At 42.6% G+C, this 19,864-nt stretch overlaps 1 protein-coding gene across 1 annotated transcript; it reads left to right on the forward strand.

Annotated features, from left to right (window-relative positions):
- The first annotated feature begins 47 nt into the window (after positions 1-47).
- IRAK2 (interleukin-1 receptor-associated kinase 2) lies at positions 48-16,375 on the forward strand. Its single transcript, XM_009882865.1, has 13 exons — positions 48-186; positions 1,892-2,071; positions 8,096-8,266; positions 8,951-9,063; positions 10,501-10,695; positions 11,136-11,200; positions 11,644-11,758; positions 12,501-12,610; positions 12,990-13,185; positions 13,894-13,956; positions 15,023-15,223; positions 15,358-15,874; positions 16,257-16,375. The coding sequence occupies exons 1-13, from the start codon at positions 48-50 to the stop codon at positions 16,373-16,375; spliced, it is 2,184 nt and encodes a 727-aa protein (XP_009881167.1).
- The last annotated feature ends 3,489 nt before the right edge of the window (positions 16,376-19,864 follow it).

The raw sequence follows: 19,864 nt of genomic DNA on the forward strand, positions 1-19,864 counted from the left end.
TGGCCACAGCGGGGACGAAGGACTCTCTGGAGAGGGACTGCGAAGCCATGACCCTGCAGCAGCCGCCCCCGGCCCTGAAAGGGGGCTGCCCCCCGTCTCTGTACATTCACAGCATGCCCGCCTGGGTGCTGGAGGATTTCTGCCAGAAGATGGACTGCCTGAGTGACTACGACTGGATGCGGTTCGGTGAGGGGCGGCAGCGGGGCGGTAGCGGGGTTCGGCGGTGCGGTGGAAGGGACGAGGCTGGGGCGAGCGGTGCCCCCGCGCGGGGCCTCGGGCCGAGTCACTCCCCAGCACCGGGTGAGCGCGGCCCCTGGACAGGGAATTCCCGCACACTGCTTTGTTCTTGGGATCAAGCAAACCCTCTGATTAACAGGTGGAATTCCAGACTTCCACGTTCCCTCGGCTTCTCCGGGGCAGCCGGGCTCTCTCCCCTCGCTTCCCACGATCCGCCGCACTCCCCTCTCCGCTCACTCTTTATCCTCTGCTGTTTGCTTGCCTGTTTTCACGACAGCCCTCACGTGTCCTTACATGTTCTATTTTTTTTCTTTCTTCCTTCACTTCGTGTACATTCCCTCATACTTACTGCCCCTGTTTTTCTCGGTCCTGGCTGTGTCCAGTTCATCAGTACAGAAAATGTAGTCCCTGAGGTTTTTATTCTTTTCTTCTGTATCCCGGTCCAAACAGTTCTAACCTGAATCTTTTCTTTGTTGGCCGAGCTTCCTTCATTTAACACAGCTTAATTCCATTCAGGATTTCACTGTCTGCTGAGTAAGCTCTCGCCCCAGTTAACCTTGCTGACCGAGGCGGGGGGGTTACCTCCGCTATCTTCACATGCATAAAACCGTGTGTGGAACGTCCCTCTCACGCCAGCTGAGGTGTCACCTGGGGGATCTCTGTCCACGCGCGCCCCGGCCCCCGGACCTCCCTCCTTCAGGGACATTGGGGGGGTCAGCTGCGGGGGGCTGACCCCGGCGCCATCGGTGGGATCTCCACTGGCCCCGCAGACCACAGATGAGCACGGCTGAATTCAGACAACATCCCAGGGCGGAGTGACACGGAGACCCTGTGCCACAAACCGCTGCTGCAGCCAGTTCATCCTGGCTCCTCTTCCCTAAGCAGGGCTGCCTGGGGTGGGCACTGACGGCTGGGGAAGCTGTGCCACATCCCCGTCCCAAATCCAGGGGCATTCTTAGCCACCTGCGGTGTTTGACCGTCCTGGTTCCAGCCCATGTCACTGTAACTCTGGCGCTTACGCCACATCTGTGTGCGTAGGATTTAGTGGGACCTGAACAAGGGGAGGGGGTTACATGTCGGTGAGCGAGCCGGGGAGTGCAGAGGGGTCACCACACTGCACGTCCAGGAATCGGGACAAATTGTGTAGGGTCAGCTTTAGCACGGCATCGCCTGCTCTTAAAAATAGCTGTGTTGCACCCATACGTTTATCTGACTGTAAACAACACCCAGATGATTCAGTTACTATTTGGCTTACCATAATATTGATATTTAGTAATGTGGGCAGGAGCACAATCTCAGCGCTGACTCCTGTTACCTATTTCGGGACAATCACACCAGGAATTTAATCTTTATTTTGGTACAAAGTACTAAGGTGAAGGAAGATTATGAGGAAAATATGCTGAAAAGTGTGACTGGGTTTTCTTTTTAGGTTGCTGATAAAACAATATTTTTTCCAGAATAGTTGAAGGAATAAAAGGAATATCTTACTTTAGGAACTGAATTTTCTTCATGTCCTCATAGCTAATTCATTGTGATCCTTCCTTTTAAAAGCGTGCAAATGAAAAAGCCAAGTGTCTCACACCTCAGCATTCCCTGCTTGTGCTTGCTTGTTTTTTCTGATTTTTACACAGAAATATTCCTTGTCTCCCACTAGCCTCCTACGTGATAACCGATCAAACAGAGCTACGGAAAATCAAGTGCATGGAGAGGACGGGGATCAGCATAACACGAGAGCTCATGTGGTGGTGGGGCGTGAGGCTGGCGACAGTGCAGCAGCTCCTGGACCTGCTGCAAGGACTGCAGCTCTACCGGGCGGCTCAGGTCATCCTGGACTGTGAGTAGCTGCCCCTTCGCCCCACGGGGAGCTGCACTGCTTCCCACAGCACCCACACCCGGGCTCATACATCTCTCTTGCTAGCTGAAGCAACTTTTTGCTGGGAGTTTCATGCTCGAAGTCTAAAATTTCTCCACTGATTCTGAATTTCTACTCTCTCAAATAAAATTTGTGGTGGGAAAGGAAGAGGTGACATAGAGGAGGAATCAACTGGTCCCTCTGGTTCATCATCCCACTTTTGTAGCGGCCATCTCGGATGCTTCGAGAGGTGCCAAGGAGAGATCGGCCATGCTCTGAACTAGGGGTGGTACTGCCATGCATCAGGCAGGGTTTGAACACATGGAATAGTTATGAATGTTTTGATTTTTCATACCTTTTTTTCCTCCGTGAAATTTGGTCATTATACTCTAATTGCCAACAAACTCAGAGTAGAAAAACATGCAATCAGTTTTGCCTCTGCAGCCTGCGTTCCTGCACTGTAAGAAAAAGCTTATGAAAAGGAGAAATGGTTTATGAACTACCTACATTACTATTTCTTTATCTCACTTCATATTTTCTCTATTCCTATCACATGTTCTCCTCGATCCCTCCATAAATTAATCAGCTGTAGTCTTTTCTAACTCTTTGCATGTAATTCTTCTCACATATCTCCATGTTGCTCTATTTCAGGTTTATGTTTTTTGAGGTAGGATGATTAGAGTTTGAGCTCAGTGTGCCTTATCGAAATCACAACACTTAAATATAATTTTCCTTTCAATTTTTCTCAATTCAAAGTTATGTTTAAATTGCAGCTGCCTGTTTTTGTAAGCCAAATCGTACCTTAGTCCAGTTCTACCACCAAATCTGCTGAAAACCGTGGACAACATCCTGTCTTTCTGTACTGAGTTGCCCCCAAAAGTTGAGAGTGGACCAAATTCCTCTTTTCACACATATTCCCACCCAAAATCTACTTTCTGGAAATCAGATGTTTGTATGAATCTTGCCAGCTCTCCACAGAGAATTATTAGAAAGAAAAATTACAGATTTTTGTTATGTGGACAAAAATGCTTAGAGAAGCACTATATGGGTGTGTATGGGAAACGCTCAAAGCTTATGGGGGCGTACGCTTCCACAGGTGGACAATGTGCGGGAGCACCGTCTGCTTCTGCGACAGGGAAACCGTCAGTGCCTTTGAGTCATGCCACGCGCGGCGGTTGCGAAACAGCAGCCTGTGCCGGCAGTCAGGGTGCAGCTGGCATTCGCGGCGCGGCAGCGTGAGGCTCTTCTCGTGGGAAGTCCGGTAATGCCTCACGGGGTTGTGCCACAGCACTGCTTTGTGCAGCACTTATGGCTCTCTGGAGTTTCCTGGCATTAGCATGACTTTTCACCTTCATTTTGGTATGGCAGAAAAAAATCTTTGACAACGGTATTCTAAATTCTGGGGGTTTTTTTGTTTGTTTTTTTTTTGTAACACGGAATATTAAGTACTACAGCACAAACAGCCTTCAAGCAAACTCTGTCTTAGTACCTCAAACACGATAACCACAGACCCTAACGAGAACGTTGCTCAGTTAATACACCTGATTTTGGCATCACCCACATGCAGCCTTCTAATTCAGCAGATTCACTTTCTGACTGAATTCAGCCACAGCGTTCAGCTGAGGAGACTGTAACGATTCTGACATCTCATCCCTCAGCGGAGCAAAGCCACAGGAAAGTGAACTCGAATCTGTTTTAATTTGTATATCAATAATCCAACTTTTAATTTAGACACAGTGACTGTGGCTTTGAGGGTCCAGGCTGAGTGAACAGGATTGAAAACAATATCTCGATGATTCTTTTTTAAATCTATCTATTGAATAAACGTGACCTCGATATCGCCAGTGCACTAAGCCCGGCTCCCTGGCGGTGCTGCTTGTACGGACACACTGGGGCAGGAGGTGCCTTCCATGACGTGGTGCGCTCCCGCTCTGTGCCTGTCCAGTATCTAACACGGTTGATTCCCAGCCCATAAAGAGACTTTCTGGGGGCTCTTCTCTAAGAGGGTATAACGTACCACACCTTAACCGCTAATTAGTCACGGCTTCTGCCTTCTCCCCCTGCCAGCGCGGGCTGGGGCCCGCCTGTGGTCACGGCTGCCTTAGCTCGGGGTGTTCCTGCACCCAGTTCATTGACATGTCTGTAAGCCCACTTTATACACTCTATTTAAGAAAAAAACCCTGCATTCTCCTTCTGAGAAACATAGAAACAGAAATTGAAAAATTACTGAATGTTTACCGCTACATGATAGCAGCAACAATTTTCAACGTACTTTTTGTCTCTCACGGAAAAGGCTGGGTTTGTTCAGTCAGGTGGGGTGCCTTTTCTTTCCCATGTGGGTTAATTTTGCCATTTTTGCAAAAGCTGAGTTCAAGAAGCTTAGAAAATTTACTTGTTATAACAACTGAGGTGCTGCTGCTTTTACCCCAAGGTAGAGCGTTTTCTCTTCCAGGCCTTTAAAACAAGGACATGAGCAGATTTCAAACTGAGAGTAGTTCAGCCCGTTGCAGTGGCGCGTCACTCCCAGAGACGCTTCACATATTTGATTTCAGAGAGCTGTTGCTCACAAACCACCACGTTGTTGGGTTCAAGCTCTGGTGTACACCGCACCCAGTGCCACCACCCCCCGGGAACCACAGAGCCTGATCGTGGCTGGTCCTGGGTGCAAAGGCAGGACGGGGCCGCAGGGACATCCCGCGAGGCAGCGCTTGAGAGCCCCCGGCAGTCTGCTGGCACAGAACCAAGCCAGATTTGTCCCTCTGGTATGTGAAACGCAAAGAATCGGGCTTCCGATCCATGAGCTCTTCCAGCAACATTGCTATTAAAAATAAAGGTACAAGCCAGGCAAACGTAATCATCGTCACTGCACAGAAATGTTCGTCACCCTGCTGTTTGTCCGAGCGCTTTCCTTTTACGTTGTATGAAAATATCGCTGTACACCTGACTTCAGCCTCTGGTACCAGAGGGGATTAAGAGGGGATTACCTGCTTGCTCTTGGGATTCTCTCATTTACCTTTTTTTTTTTTTTAATTGAGCTTTCTCAAAAAACTTTCTGAGACTTTTTGGACTTCACTTGCCACGCGCTGCAGAAGTTGAGGGATTTCCCCCTGTTAAAAATAAACCGCAATCAACTTCCCCCTGGCTGCAGGAGCACACTGTGATCCCCAAGGAAAAGCCGCGTTCCTAAAAGTTGTAGTTGGCTGAGGCAAGTAGGCAGGGGGCTTCATAATGATTTCTACAGGATGCATAGTAAATAGGGAAAGTAAATCTAAAAAAAATCATGGCAAGAAACAGACATACTCAATTCATCTCATTAAGACCCTGAGCCAACGAAACAGATGTAACACACCTTCCTCTCTCTGACGGCCTCGGTGGCAGTGGGCGAACTACACCAGGGACTGTTCCGCAGAGGGCTGCGTAAGGAGTTGGAAGCGATCGTGGGTTTGACTCTGAATGCTGTAAAGCAATAGGAGGGCTACATAAAGAGGGTTTAATAGAGGATGGAAGACACAAATCATGTGGAGCGATCAATTTTTAGTTATATTTCTGGATAATCAATATTCATTTTTCTCCAAGATCAATTCAAATGCAATAAATGGACAAAACTATCATGAAATGATCTTTTAAAAAAAACTTCTAATAGTTGTCTTTTATGTCTTAAGTCCATAGCACAGCTTCATGTTCATTTAAGTTGCGCCAAGTCTGGATTATTTTGTTGTTCTGCCATGTGGAAGTAGTTAATGTTTTCTGGAATTTACCCAATACAGGCATTCCAGCGTATCCTCAGTCATAAGCAGAAGTGAATTCTAGAAGGATCCTTTTGGGTTTAGACAAATCTTTCAGGTCTTTACCCTCTACTTCTGCTTTTTATCTGTATCTGAATATGCTTACTCAGGTGATTCCTCTCAGGCGGATACGGAGAACACATTGCTTGTTCTATTGGGTGCTTCAGAAGACTACATCACCAGAATTCTTTTCATTCTGACTTAGAGGAATCAAGCACAACACACGGGTAGATGTTTTGCTGGCAGATTACTTCCAGGAGAGTTCTACCTCCCTCCAAAAATTTCTTGCACTGCTCTAGTCCCACTTCTGGGTGTCCATGAAAAGACAGTTTTTATGGTAGCTTTAGTAGTGACCTGTTTGTCTGATGTGCAGGAAGTTGCAAAAGTCATGAAAAACCCTGAAAAATAGGTTGAAAGAGGGAAGTGATTCTCATTTTGGAGACTTCTAGGTTAAAGCACAGGAGGGAAAAGCCAACAATTGCAGAATACGGGGGCTGTTGGTTTTGACTAAAGGCCTGCAGGCTGCTCGATAGCTAATTTCAAAAGCCCGTAAAATTGGGGATTTCAGAGCAGCCTGACGCAGTAATAAAGAAACGTGCCTGATTTTTCTGAGTTTCAGTTTGAAGACCTAGTTTCATTCAACCCTGCATTTGTAGGTGACATTGAAGAAAGCGGGTACAAACCCCAAACAGAGCTCAAAGGAGAAGACGTGCCTGGCACGGAGACGCCCACTTCTGCTTTTCATGCCCATTACCGCTTTTCATGTGCTCCTATGCTTCAGCCTTTAGTGCACTGGAACCATCACAGTTTGTCTGCCCTCAGACAGCTCTACTGAATCTTGGTTTATTGTAAGGAGCAGAGATTATAAATGAAGCCTACCGCTTCCTGCTTCTTTCAGATACTCCCAAGGCTTTGTTTGTACAAAAAAAAAAAGACCAAAGCTATTATCTGATTGCAAATGCACAGGCCTGTGGCTTTTGATTCCAAGGTCACCACCACGCTTAAGATACAAGCTGATAAGACAGCGTGAAAAAAACCCCACCCCTTCTATTAATACTTGTGGTTTATTTTCTTTTATATAAAAATAAAACATTAATTTTGATTTTTAAGAAAATGCTAAATGTGTTGCTGATAAACGGTGGCAGGTAGGAACAAAATTTTAGAACTACAACCAGGAAAATGTGGTTATTAGGCAGTAGAAAGTCCTTACATCATCCCCAGCGCACGCTGGGCATTTCCAAGCTCCTTTTCAACCTCAGTTTTAAATGTATTCATGGAGAAGAATTCAGTCGCTTCTTCAGGAGACTTTTACTGCCTTGTATATCACAGTATCTTGCATTGTTTTACTTTATTTTTTCCCATGCTAACTATAGCCTAATCTAATGTTAATAATTCCTTCTAAGATGTACATACTCTTCAAGTCCCTGAATGCTGAAAGCATCCTTGTGTTTCTTTTAACCAGACTTCAGGTTGCTTTTGCAGGCCTGATTCTGAGGTTTTGCCAAGCTGTATACAATATAGGATCTTTTAGAGCTGTAGTGAATCAATAATTTGGCCTTTACTTTTTCCTTATACATCAGTAAGTCTTGACCTTTGACCATTTTTGTGTTTTCCCTAGATTGTCTCTGGTTTCTTTCTTTCTATTCATAAGTAAGAGTGGTTTAAATAAATAAGTGGTTCTTTATTGCAAATAGTTCTATATAGGAAAGTGTTTAGGGGCATAGTCATGGCACTAATACCACAGAACTGAAAACCGTCCTAAAACATTTAACAGACTAAAACCAATACAATTCTGTCAAACTTCCTCTCAGTCCCATGACAATTAACAATGAACTAGATGCCTTCTTTAGGCTGGGAGATATTTCTGATTTGAGATCATTGGCTGAAAGATATTACATAGAAAATGACAAAAATAAATACACTATTATTGCTAATTCCGTATTGTAAGAGACTATATATCTTTTGCATAATCATCACAGATATTTGTTTGAAGCTATCACTTCTTATTAATTTTCAGTAGTAGTTAATGTCATGAATATGGTCTGAATATAAACACCAATAGCGTTCCAGCAATTGAACAATAAATGGCTTGAATGTTCATTTTAATATTCATGCTAATTTACAGTCTGTTTTCCTAACTAGGATTGTTTCCTGATAACTGATTAGAGTCAGACTCTATTTTCTCTGGTAATCTTCATCTTTCTTTTCTTCTCTTTTGAAGGGACATCAGCCTCTAATATTACCAACTCTGAAAAAGAAGAGCTGGTAGAGCCACCTAAACAGGAGAACATATCTTTAACTCCCACAGAGAAGAAGAATAAAGAGAGAGAAAATGAGATAAGTCTGTTGCCATCACCAGACTCGTCACATCTGAGAGTATCACCAGCGAGTAGTAAGTAATAGATTCTGAATTCACTTTAACGTTGGAATGACCATATAGACAAGACTGCTTCCCATTCGCTTTCAGTATGGAGTAATGAATATATTGTTCTTCAAAATGGTCACATTTGAGTATTTCCCCTTTACCTAGCACTGTTTTCTCCCGAGCTGTTTATACCTAACTTTAGCACACGGCCTCCTGTTCCTCCTTCCTCGAGCTCTCTGAGCCGGGAGAGATGCCGGCTCTGTCTGTCCTTGGGGTCTCAGGACGTTCCCCAGCTCCCTGGGAACGCCCTGGTCCTGTCACGGCTCCATACCAGATCAGTGCACACACTCTGTCCCTGTGTCCTCTGCACGCAAACAAACCTGGGCCAGAAGAGAGCCGCGCACGCGTCAGCAGTTCCCCTCCCTGGGAAAGGAGGGACGGAACCACAGGACGCAGTGAGGGGAGTGGCTGAGCGACCCCACAGACATAGGGAGCCCTCCGTCCCCAGCCGGGACGAGACATCTGTGCAGTCATCTTGGAAAGAGGAACCAGGAAAATAGCTCCCTATCTTCCCACAGAATGTCACATTTTGACAGCTTCTCACAGATTATCCCTGCTTAGGAAATTCAGCAAAATACCCCAGACTGTCATTATTAGTCACCGGCTGTGGTATTACAAAAATACGGTGTCTTTTCAATGCTATTATTGCAGTTTCAGGTGCTGTTTCTGAAGGAGCCTTGTATTCACTGCCCCCTCCACCACCTCCCCCAAGAGACCTTTTGCAGTCCTTACAGTCAAATCCTCCCGTCTCATCAAGTGTGAAGGTAAATCCCTTTAGTACTCATTGATTATAACAATGAAAATCATCTTTATGACATTCTGTTGGGGTTTTTTTCAATTCAAGTTTATCCCTCTACTTGCATAAAATATAGATCTGGTGAAAAAGTGGGGCTTGATTACAATTTATTTGGACTGAATATAATAGTAATGCTACAGTTAGATTACTTACGGTTTACATCACTTTTTTGCCAGTGAAGGACCAGTGAAGGGAAAAATTAGCACTATTGCATACTGCGTAGGTCAGCATGGATAGCTTGCCCACAAACAGCAATTAATTTTGAAGGAATTTCCAGTATGGATTTTACACAGGACTTAACATTTCTGGTGGGATCACAGGACAGGGCAATAGATACCACTGACTAGTCACACCAGCATGCTTCTTTTAGTTTAATTTTATACTTAAATTGTGGTTTCTGCTCAAAACTGGGCTTAGTACCAATTTTCAGTCAGGTTGCCCAGAGCCTTGTGTAGCTGACAGTTGGCAATCTCCAAGGATGGTGGTTCCATTACCTCTCTGAACCCCTGTTCCAGTACTTAACCCTCTCACTGGGGGAAGTTTTTCCCATGTTCCCAATGATTTCTGCGCAGCCTCCTGCTCCCCCCTATAGCTCTCTCGTCTTTAAGATAGTCTGGCTGGATCCGTCCTGCGGGTTCTCAGAGTGTTTCCCAGATCCATGTGCACACTCTGCTCCCATCATGGTTGTCTTGGCCTGTTTGGTTTATTTTGTTCAAGTTTTTTTAAAGAAGATTGTGTTTTAAGACTTTAAACTCTTCCAAAAGAACATGGTTCAAGAGTACCAGCCGGAAGAGAAGACTGCTACAAAGAATGCAGTAGTTTCAGAGTTTCTTGACAGGGAGTGGTTTTGTTTTCTCAGTTCTGGAGCACATGAAGGTTGTGAAAGCTGTGTGATTAGGCTACAGAGAAACTGTAATAACAATTGGCATTAGGGCTTGCCACACTGGAAGCAACACATTATTGTGCAACTGATGCCAGATGCTTCAGAAGTAGATGTGTAATTCCTACCAGAGCATAAATAAAGAGGGACCCTACTTTCTGATCCAGCTGTTTCTTAATATGTGCCCCAGCCATAAAGATTAATATTTTTTGTAGCTTAAACTAACATCACTTCAAATAAATATATGGACTTTTAAACAAGTCTGTTTTCTGGGAAAGGGGGAAATGCAAATTGGTAACTGTTTTCTAGTCTCTTCTACTACGCAAAATTTTTACACCAGCAAAGCTCATCACGAGCGGTGTTACAAAGGGAAACCCTAATGAGTGATTGCAGAGCAGCTTTCACAATTTCTTTCAACAATCACAGTGATGGCTTAAATCATGGAAAAGAAAATACGACACCTGAAAGAAGGAAAAAGCATATGAATTTTCATGAGATAAACTTGTTTCTTCTACAAATGTGTAGCCCTGCAGCTCTTCTAGTCCTCAGCAGGAGACAATGACTGATCTCCCCAGCGGGAGTCTTTTGTGGACCCTGAAGGAAGTTACTAATGCCACAAATGGTTTCAGTGACAAGAGCAGAATTTGTGAAGGTACTTTTGCAGATGTCTACAAAGGTCAGAGGAACAACACAGAGTATGTCATCAAAAGACTGAAAGAGGCAAGCGCTCCACCTTTTCTTTTTCTTTGAAGGGGGTATGTCATAAGTATCTCTTGAACGTTAGCAGTTGTTTAATATTGTATAGGCGAGGAACCAGAACGGCTACACAAGAGAGGTAAAAAGGAAATGATGTAAAGTAAGCAAACCTAGATTCAGCAAACACGTATGAGAGATATTTTACTCATATGAGTAGTTTTATTAACTCTGTCCATGGGAGTAGCCTGCAATGTAGCAACCTGCCTTGATGATTGGAGCAGAGGTGGCTTTACACTGTTTTTTGTTCTAATTTTCAATTAATTGTTGCCTTTGACACACAGATGCCATCAGTAATACTTGCCTATTTTCTAAAGTAGTTTGTCATCTAGAGACTCAAAGATCTGTATAAATGCAATATCTTAAGAATTACTATTGACATTCTACTGTATGTTTTCGTTTGCCAGATGGAATGCACAAGTCCGAATTCCACCCAAAGATTCTTTCACACAGAAGTACAGATTTGCTTTCGGTAAGCGGCTGGCTTTCAAACACAGCCCAAGCATACGCTGCTCGGGGCCTGTTGCCCATGCGTTTGGTTCAGGACTGATGTGTGTGTCCGCCCAGGCGCTGTGCTGGTCTGGGGACCGTGGGGCTGTGCAGGGGCTTTGCAGGAGCCCCGGGAAGCAGCATGCCGCCTGGTGATGCTGCGGTTCCTTGCGGGGGTGAGGAAGCCGTTCCTTCTGGAGCTTGGCATCCCTCCTGCCTGCTCAGAGCGGGGCTGCGCTGTGAGGGTCTCCCCTTGCTGCTAGGTGGGCTGGCCTTCTGCCGTCCTGCTCTTGGCCGCTCCATGCTTCCAGCTGCAGGACACAATGCCCAGTGGCCTTGAATTCAGGAATTTATTCCAGCTCAGGAATGTGTTTTTCAGTGTTGCTCTTATTTCATTTGCAAGTCATTGTTGATCTGTGCCTGCAGGTGTTGTCATGTCAACATTTTGCAGCTGCTGGGTTTCTCAGTGGAAACTGGATTGCACTGTCTGATATATCCATACCTGCCTAATGGATCACTACAAAACCAGCTGCAGCGGCAAGTAAGCAAGTAGTCTGGATCTGTTATCTATCTGTGATTACACGTCCTGTCCTGCTATTGTATGAAAAGCAATTATATCTCTTTGAATTCTGAGAAACAGCCAAAAAAAAAAAAGGTGCCAAAAAAAAAGGTGCCCAAACACTTTGACCGCAGTACTAGAAAAGCTGCAGCTCTTCTCCGGTTTTTCTATGCAAAGCAGATCAGGTCAACAGGAAGTTTCTGCTGTGCAGCCTTTAGATTTTTAGAGTAATAAGGAATCTGAAAAATTTGTCTATTCATATTGCAATATTTCATTGGATTTGGGAATCTGTAGAATCCATCATCGTATTCATTGGCATAATGAGCTACCAAGTTTTACAAGGCCTTAAGAGAGAACAGTCTGAGATGTTCACACGCAGTGAAAGAGCACTTCCAGAGGAGATCATAGGGCAGAGGAAACATTAGAAACACAACCCACCAAAACCAGCGCTATGCCTCAGTAACGGCCAGTACTCGGTGCTTTGGGCACACGGGATCCTCGCTGTGTCCTTATCTCTCTGTGTCCCATGGCAGGCAAAACGTGCAGTACAGTATGTAAGAACAGGTGCCCGCCTGGGCCTAGAAATCATCCGTTTCTGCCTTGGACCAAACTCTTGATTTAGGCCAACAGGAGTTTTGACTGGGACTACAACTAAGTCTTTGGTTTTCAAAACTACTAATGTCTTACAGTATTCTTTACCATTTTTTTCCTCACTTCCTTGCAGGCTGATTCTGCTCCACTGACCTGGGAGATGCGAATTAGCATTGCTATAGGATTCATCCGAGCTGTAGAGTATTTACATAATTTTGGAATTCTTCATGGGAATATCAAAAGGTGAGGGGTTTGGCATCACAGCACTTCCTTGGTCACCTGTTAATTCCAGGATTTTTTTGCCAATAATGGCTGAAAGCTTATGCAATTTTGAAATCCATTTGCGGTATCTTTCTGCTGTCCTACGTTCTGCAGGGTGTTTACCGTTTTATCTGTCTCTCTTTTCTAAATGATGGAAGTATATTCTTTTGAAGTAATTTTTTGAGTGCTTGTTCTTCCCCCTCTCCCTTTCTGCCATTCTTTGTCCTTTCATTCATACACAGCAGGCCAAATGCTGGAAACTTTCAGCACTTTTAACTTTAAAAGTGTAAAAATGTAATTCTTTACCTCAAGTGAAAGTAATTACTTGATCAATGTTCTTATTTGTCTTTCTTTGTCGCAGCTCAAATATCTTGTTGGATGAGAACTTTACACCGAAGCTTGGACATTCAGGTCTGCGATTATATTCTGCTGATAAAAAATCAGAATATGCTGTGATGAAAACCAAAGTCCTACAAGCTTCTCTCACTTATCTGCCAGAAGATTTTATCAGACATGGGCAGTTAACAGAAAAAGTTGATATATTCGGCTGTGGTGTGGTATGTTGCCTTTTTTTCAGTTTTGCTGCATTCTTTGGTGCTTCTAGACAGGAAATTGGATATAAGAGCATGTGCCTCATACAGTTGTTTTGACGGCCATTTCACATCACAGTTGCTGACTATATAATGTGTTGAAATCCCGGTTTTAATTATGTTCACACTCCAAATATACTTCAGTTTGTGGCAAAGCAAGGTGCATCTTTTGAACAACAGAAACAAAATTGTTTCTTGTTGCCAGAAAAGTATTACTGCTGACTGTTTAAAAAAAATAGTAGCAGAAAGACTGCAGTTAGGTTCTCAGAATTCTTGGAGATTTGCCACGTGAACTGTTACAAACATCACCTCTTAATTTGGAATTTCAACGAAAATAATTGATAGTCTATGATGTCACCTGCCTCTAGATATTTCCATTTAAATAGGAAGTTACTCTGTTCAGTATGATTTCTTATCTAGATTTAGAATTACTTTCTTCTCGTCCTTTGTTTCAACAATATCTATTGTACCTAACTGTAAAATTTGGACTTGCGTCTGGAGGTAAATCTGAAGTGTCATCAAGATTGCCCAGATTTGGCTTTGTTAAGTCATCTGAAGTAAAAATATAATTTCAAAAGGCACTGGCAGTTCCATATTTCTTTAGTTACAAAAGTAATTTTCAAAAATAGAATTAGTTCTGAACAAATATACTTATCTTTCAAATATACCTTCTAGGTCTTAGCAGAGATACTGACAGGGATTGAGGCGCTGGATGAAGGAAGGCAGCCGATTTATCTGGTAAGAAAAAGCAGGAATAATTAATACCAATGCAAGTGAATAGGGTTGTTGTCATAAACTGAATTTTCATTGTATACAAATAGTTTGTTATTTGCAATCTGCTGTACACGTCCTGAAGGAGGGGTGTTTAGAAGCCATATCCTGGTTCTGTAAACATCAACAGCCTACCTGCCTTCAGAATATATATTCCCAGCAGAATATATATTCCCATTTCACATACCACACTCATGGTTGAGGGCCCAACTATATGAGGAGATACTCCCAAATAATTGGCATTTAAGTACACGCTTATTTAAGAGACAAGGCTTTGCGCTGAAATGCTGCTGCATGGTTTTTATGTGCCAGAAAGAGGTGTTATGAGCCAAACTGACTGGGGAAACCTGGGTAGGCGGTAACTGCAGCTGCTCATCACCATGTTATCAGGAATTAATGTATTGCGCCAGTGTCTGGAATTTATATCCTGGCCCGTTTGCCCAGACTGTGATTAGAACTACACAAACTACTTTCACAACCAACCAGACCTGGCTCACTGAGTGCCTTTAACACCATCATCACGAAAACAGTTTCCACCTGAGTTTCTTCCCCGGGGCACGCTCCTCCTGATGTGCCAGCTTCCTGACGCCTTTGAGGGGGCAACAATAGTATTCTTTCTTACTATTCCCAAGCAATTCAGCCATGTTCGAATGGGTTCAGAAAATAAAGGGTCCATGGCTTCTGATTTCTTTAACAAATGTTTGAAAAGTCCTGTGCGGGAATGCTGCTATGGAGAGCATTGGTTGTGTTTCACTCCTACAAACAGGCATAAGCCTAGAAGAGCTGGGTCTGCTTTAGTCAATTTGACACTAGAGATGTGCAGAGAAAACCTTTGGCCTTTTCTCTCCTGTGAAAACAAACATTTCTGTCAGTTGCATGAATGGGGATTCTTAAAGCTTTCAGGTCTGTAAACCAGCCATTAAGGAGCAATAATAACAAATATTTGGCAAGACTCCTATTCTCAGTGACTCAGATAGAAATAAATGTTTGTGTTAATTTTGCCTTCACCAATGTATCTCCTTCCTTTGATCAGAAAGATATGATTGCTGATGAAATTCAAACAGCGAAAGAAAGCTCACACTCCAAACTAAAGAATTTTGAAAAGCTGGCTGCCAAGGAAATATGCTGTAAATATCTAGACAGGAAAGCAGGACACTTGCTGGAAGAGGTTGCTATTGATTTTGCCTCAGCCATCTGCTTTTGCCTGAGAAAGAAGAATTCTAACATAGCAGAGGTAATATTTTAAATACATGACCAAGATGTCTTCTTGACAGCCTTACTATTTTTGAGACTGTTGACGTAGAAGAATATGCGTAAGCAGGGGTACAGGAATTATTCTACATTCACAGATTTTGTTGTTAAAAACAGGTGCTTGAAATTATGGAGATGGCTGAAAATAAATTAAGAGAGCATTACCTCTGTGGAGGCAGCACTTCTGGATTCTCCATGAACACCCCAGAAGAAACCGATGATGAGACAACGAGTCTCAGCATGGACATGCCTTTTGCGGGTCAGAATAAGGAGGGCAGCACACAGCCAGCGATCCTGACAAGTGCCGATCCATCCCCTCCTTTAATAGGAGCTGTGTCACCAGACACTTTCTGCGGGCAAATGTCAAGGGTCCCTTGTGAATCAGATGAATCAAGCAGCTTTATGTGGAATCCTTCAGAAAGATCTGCAGATGAGCTATCCAGCAACAGCTGTGACGATTCAGGAAATACCGCAGCCTCTGACTGCAGGATCAAGCAGGAGCCACCTGCAAACGGACTCCAGGAAAGAAACGCAGCATGCGCCAAAAGTGCTGCCGCCGTGGAAAGAGCATCCGCTGCACAGAGCACCTTTCAACAGAAGAACGCAGACCTTGACTCTTTGTGTTCCTCACAAGGTAAATCTAGATAAATCTGAAGGGTGCACGCAGAACACTCAATAGCGTGGAATCTTCAAGCTGTTTTGGCAAACTGCTCATGTTCCTGTTAGGATAACCAAAGTCTTTGTAAAAGTGCTCTAGGATTATAATGGTAGGGACAAGTTACTCTCTTCTCCAGAATTGCTTAGGCTCTTCTTCCTACTTATAAACACATTTCAGTAAATCTTTTATCCTTGGTTATGATTTTACCAGTAGATCTACAAAATGTTTTCTGGTTTTCTACTTTTTCTGGTTGGCCTAAACCAGTTTTGTTTTGTTTTGTTTTAAAATTTAAAATTATTTTCTATTCCTTATGCAACAGATGGATGTTCTCAATATTTGGGCTTTTTTTGTTTTTCAGCATTAGCCAGAGAGACATCTTGGAAAATACAGATAAATGATCAAAAAAAGAAGCTCATGGAAAATATTTTGCTGTATGAAGAAGACAAATTGAACAGTTCTGAACTTTTCGAATCATAAATTGGATGGATTTATTAGCAATGGCCAGCTCAGAAGTAGCCATCAGGATTGTCTCTTCGTGAGAAAGATGGTAAAAGTGTACCTTTCCTGTAAGGTCAAGTAGCAGCTTTGGATCAGAACCATTAGCCCTGACTGAAGAAAACAAAAGCAATCACACTGAGAAGAAACAGAAAATACCTGTTCTAAGGCAGATTAAAGCACAATGCCGCTCAGTAAACAGAAGTGCCTTCTTCCTTTTCATCTGCAATGTAAAAAGATATGGCAAACAAAATTGCCAAAATAATTTATGATTCTTTTGCCTTGTATTTCAGAAAGCACCTACATGTAAAGTATGTCTTATTAAGAAACACAGTCCTAGAAGTTATAGGGCAAGCACTGATCAGCAACCAGTTAGCAATACCCTTTGTTGTTACCCCACTGTGTACAAGCAGACAGAAATCTTCAGAGAGATTGGAGAAGGTTTTGGTTTTCAAATGAATCTATCCTATTCCACATAATTTTAGTCCACATACTCAAAAACTGCATTACCAGAGAGGGGAATTTTTATGCAAGTTCTCAGATGTGTTCTATGTGACTCAATCTCAATTTGAATTGCACTGAACATAGTTCTAAGTAGATAATTTAAGCCATGTTAGTCTACGCTACAAGCTGCTCTACTACATATATATGTATGACACCATTTGAAGTCTAACCTTTAAGCTTCACTGTCAGGAGCTCTAAGACAGTGTTTAATACTTCATAAGAGTATTTTTGGAAGTTATTTTCTCTAAGTGTCCTTTGCATGTTGTTAAGGTTTCTCATGCTGTTTCACATGGAAACTGTTGTATATTTTGGATTAGGGACAAGATTTTAATTTAACGTATCTTTAATTTTGTTATAGGTCACTTGAAATTTGATTTGTTATATTTATTTTGGCAATGGGTTAAAGAATCAGTGAAAAAAGAGCTAGTAAGTGGACCTGCTGAGGGAGCCACACTCACCACCCGTTCTCAGAGAGGAATCGTTTTGTGTGTCTCTTGGCTCACCCAGCTTTAACAGCCTCGGGGTCAGCCTCGGTGATCGCTCTTAAAGGAAAATAGAAACTTGTATGCTGTCATATTTATTATCAAGTGGAAGCCCCCTTAAGAAAGAGTCTCTTTTATTGTTATAACTATTTATTATTTGTAACATTGTTACCATATTCCACTCTTGTGCAGTCTAAGGAAATACAGGTTTATTATAAACAAAAAGAGCTACCAGAACACGTAGCTCAGCTTAGGGACAGGTGACTGCTGCCTCCTTAGCACAGGGAATAGGGCCTGATGTACAGAAATGGCCAAAATTCACCATGGAGGTCAGGGAATATTTTAAAGACATATGCATTTATATGTAATTCTTTTCATTGGAATTGTGTCATGATATAGTTTTCCTAGCTTCACACAAAGGTCTCTGAGTAAGGCCTCCTATCTTCTGTATTTGTACAGTACCTACTTCATTGTAGGTACTATTATGAGCAAGTAAAAGCATTTTAACTAAAGACCTGAGTATTAGAATCATCTACACATTTACCGGATTGATTTCTACACTAAAAACTGGTGAAAATCCTTAATTATAAGTGCCTTGGATACTGTCTACATATTTGCCAGTGTCAGGTTTTTCATTTTACCAGAATCAAACCAAGAAAATGTTGGCACTGACGTAAGAAACATTGAGTGTATTCAGATTGGTCAACAACTGCTTAATTCTATGAGATTTAACTGAGCCACTTTATGGTGCTGAAAATTTAATATTCATTGTTTTTTATGGGTATTTTTTTCATACGGTAAAAACCTTGGTTCTCCTCCAGGAAGAAATGCACATTGGCACACCCCAGAGCTGAATGGAAAACATAAGTTTTATAAATTGCAAAACATAATGTAGACCCAGTTTTGTTTCACAAAAATGCTTTAAAGGTTTTGTTCTCCTGTAGTCACAAAATGAAATTGTTTGCCTTGTTTCATGTTAATTTTAAAATATTCTGAGGTGATATAGATGGTCTTGTAGAGTTACATGAGTATAGAATGTAACATATATAAGACTCTGCGTAGTATTACAATATGGTACTCTGTTACATAACTTGGCTATTCAGTATAACATATGTTTTAATCTCAACGTGGCAAATTTAGACATTACCATTTACTAATACCTTTGTGAATAAAAAACCTGAAAAAATCCTTTCTTGATAGCGTGCTTTTTCATGATTTATGGCACAGAAAAGCATGTCCCAGTCCACCCTATTCAGGTAAATTTGTGTTCGTAGGGAAGCAGCTCAACGTCTCTTTTGCACACACTTAATCTTAGTAATTATTAGTACAAATATGTTTACTCAGTCTTCACTGAGTAACAGTCTTCACTGTTAAATAGCTGATTTTTTCCTTTGAGGTGTCCCTAGAGAAAAATTTCACTCTAAAAATAATAATTACAAGGATTACTGAGATATAACTGACATTTATTGTTGTTTAGATGCACAATCTATAGTATCCTTTACCCTCAGGACATTGTAGCTCTTGGTCACAAGTGAAGGACAACTCTGCCTTTTTTATCCACAAACACTAGAATAAGGGCACAGAATATATATATATATTTTTTTAAAAAGTAATAGTTATAGATCTGTGCAAGTAACACTCATTTGGAGATTAGCACCTCCCAAAGGTGCTGTTAAACTCCAGAGGCTGAACATCATCCTGTATTGTTGATTAACAGTATGAATTATCAATTCATTGACACATTATGCTATTTTTTCTTGTGTGCTTAATTTTAATAACGTGAATAAATACAAACATGGAAGATCGTGTCTGCTAGCAAAACTAAGAAGGCATTTAAAAATGTAGAGAGTGAAGAAAGCAGCATGACACAGTTTTGGAGGTTACTAGTTGCTACGTAACAAGCTAGCAATTTGTTCCATAACCACTGACCACATCTTGTGTGTCCTTTGTACTACAACACTTTTGTATATAAAAATGAAACATCCATGCTGTAAAATATACAGTTTCCAAAAGCGAAATAGACGCCTTTCCTAACACTTGATGAATCATATTTCCTGGTGCTATTTCTTACACAGTTGTTGCCATTTGTCAAAATAAATTTCCCTAAACTGAAAGACCGGCCTAGACCTCCCGGCACTCCAGTAACGCGAGCGTACAAGCACAGCCCAACCACGCGTGGCACTGGTCTATGGGCATTATTGTTAAGTCACATATTTTTGTGTTCACAACTCGAAGCCGCAAAATTCAAGTAAGTATTTCAAGATACGATTCCCACAGGAGAATATTACCACGCAGAGAATACAACTACAGTATTACCTACGCGCGGCTGTTGACTCTTCAGAGAGCGCCGAGGTACCGGCGGGGTCCTTCCGCCGCGCGCAGGCGGTGCCGCGCGCGGGGCACGGGGCCGGGAGCCGCCCACCCCCCGCAACGCCCGTGTCTGCGTGTGCGGGAGGGAGCGCTCGGCAGGCCGGGCCGGGGGGAG

The sequence above is a fragment of the Charadrius vociferus genome, unplaced genomic scaffold, assembly GCF_000708025.1.
Source record: "Charadrius vociferus isolate BGI_N301 unplaced genomic scaffold, ASM70802v2 scaffold433, whole genome shotgun sequence".
Taxonomy (NCBI): domain Eukaryota; kingdom Metazoa; phylum Chordata; class Aves; order Charadriiformes; family Charadriidae; genus Charadrius; species Charadrius vociferus.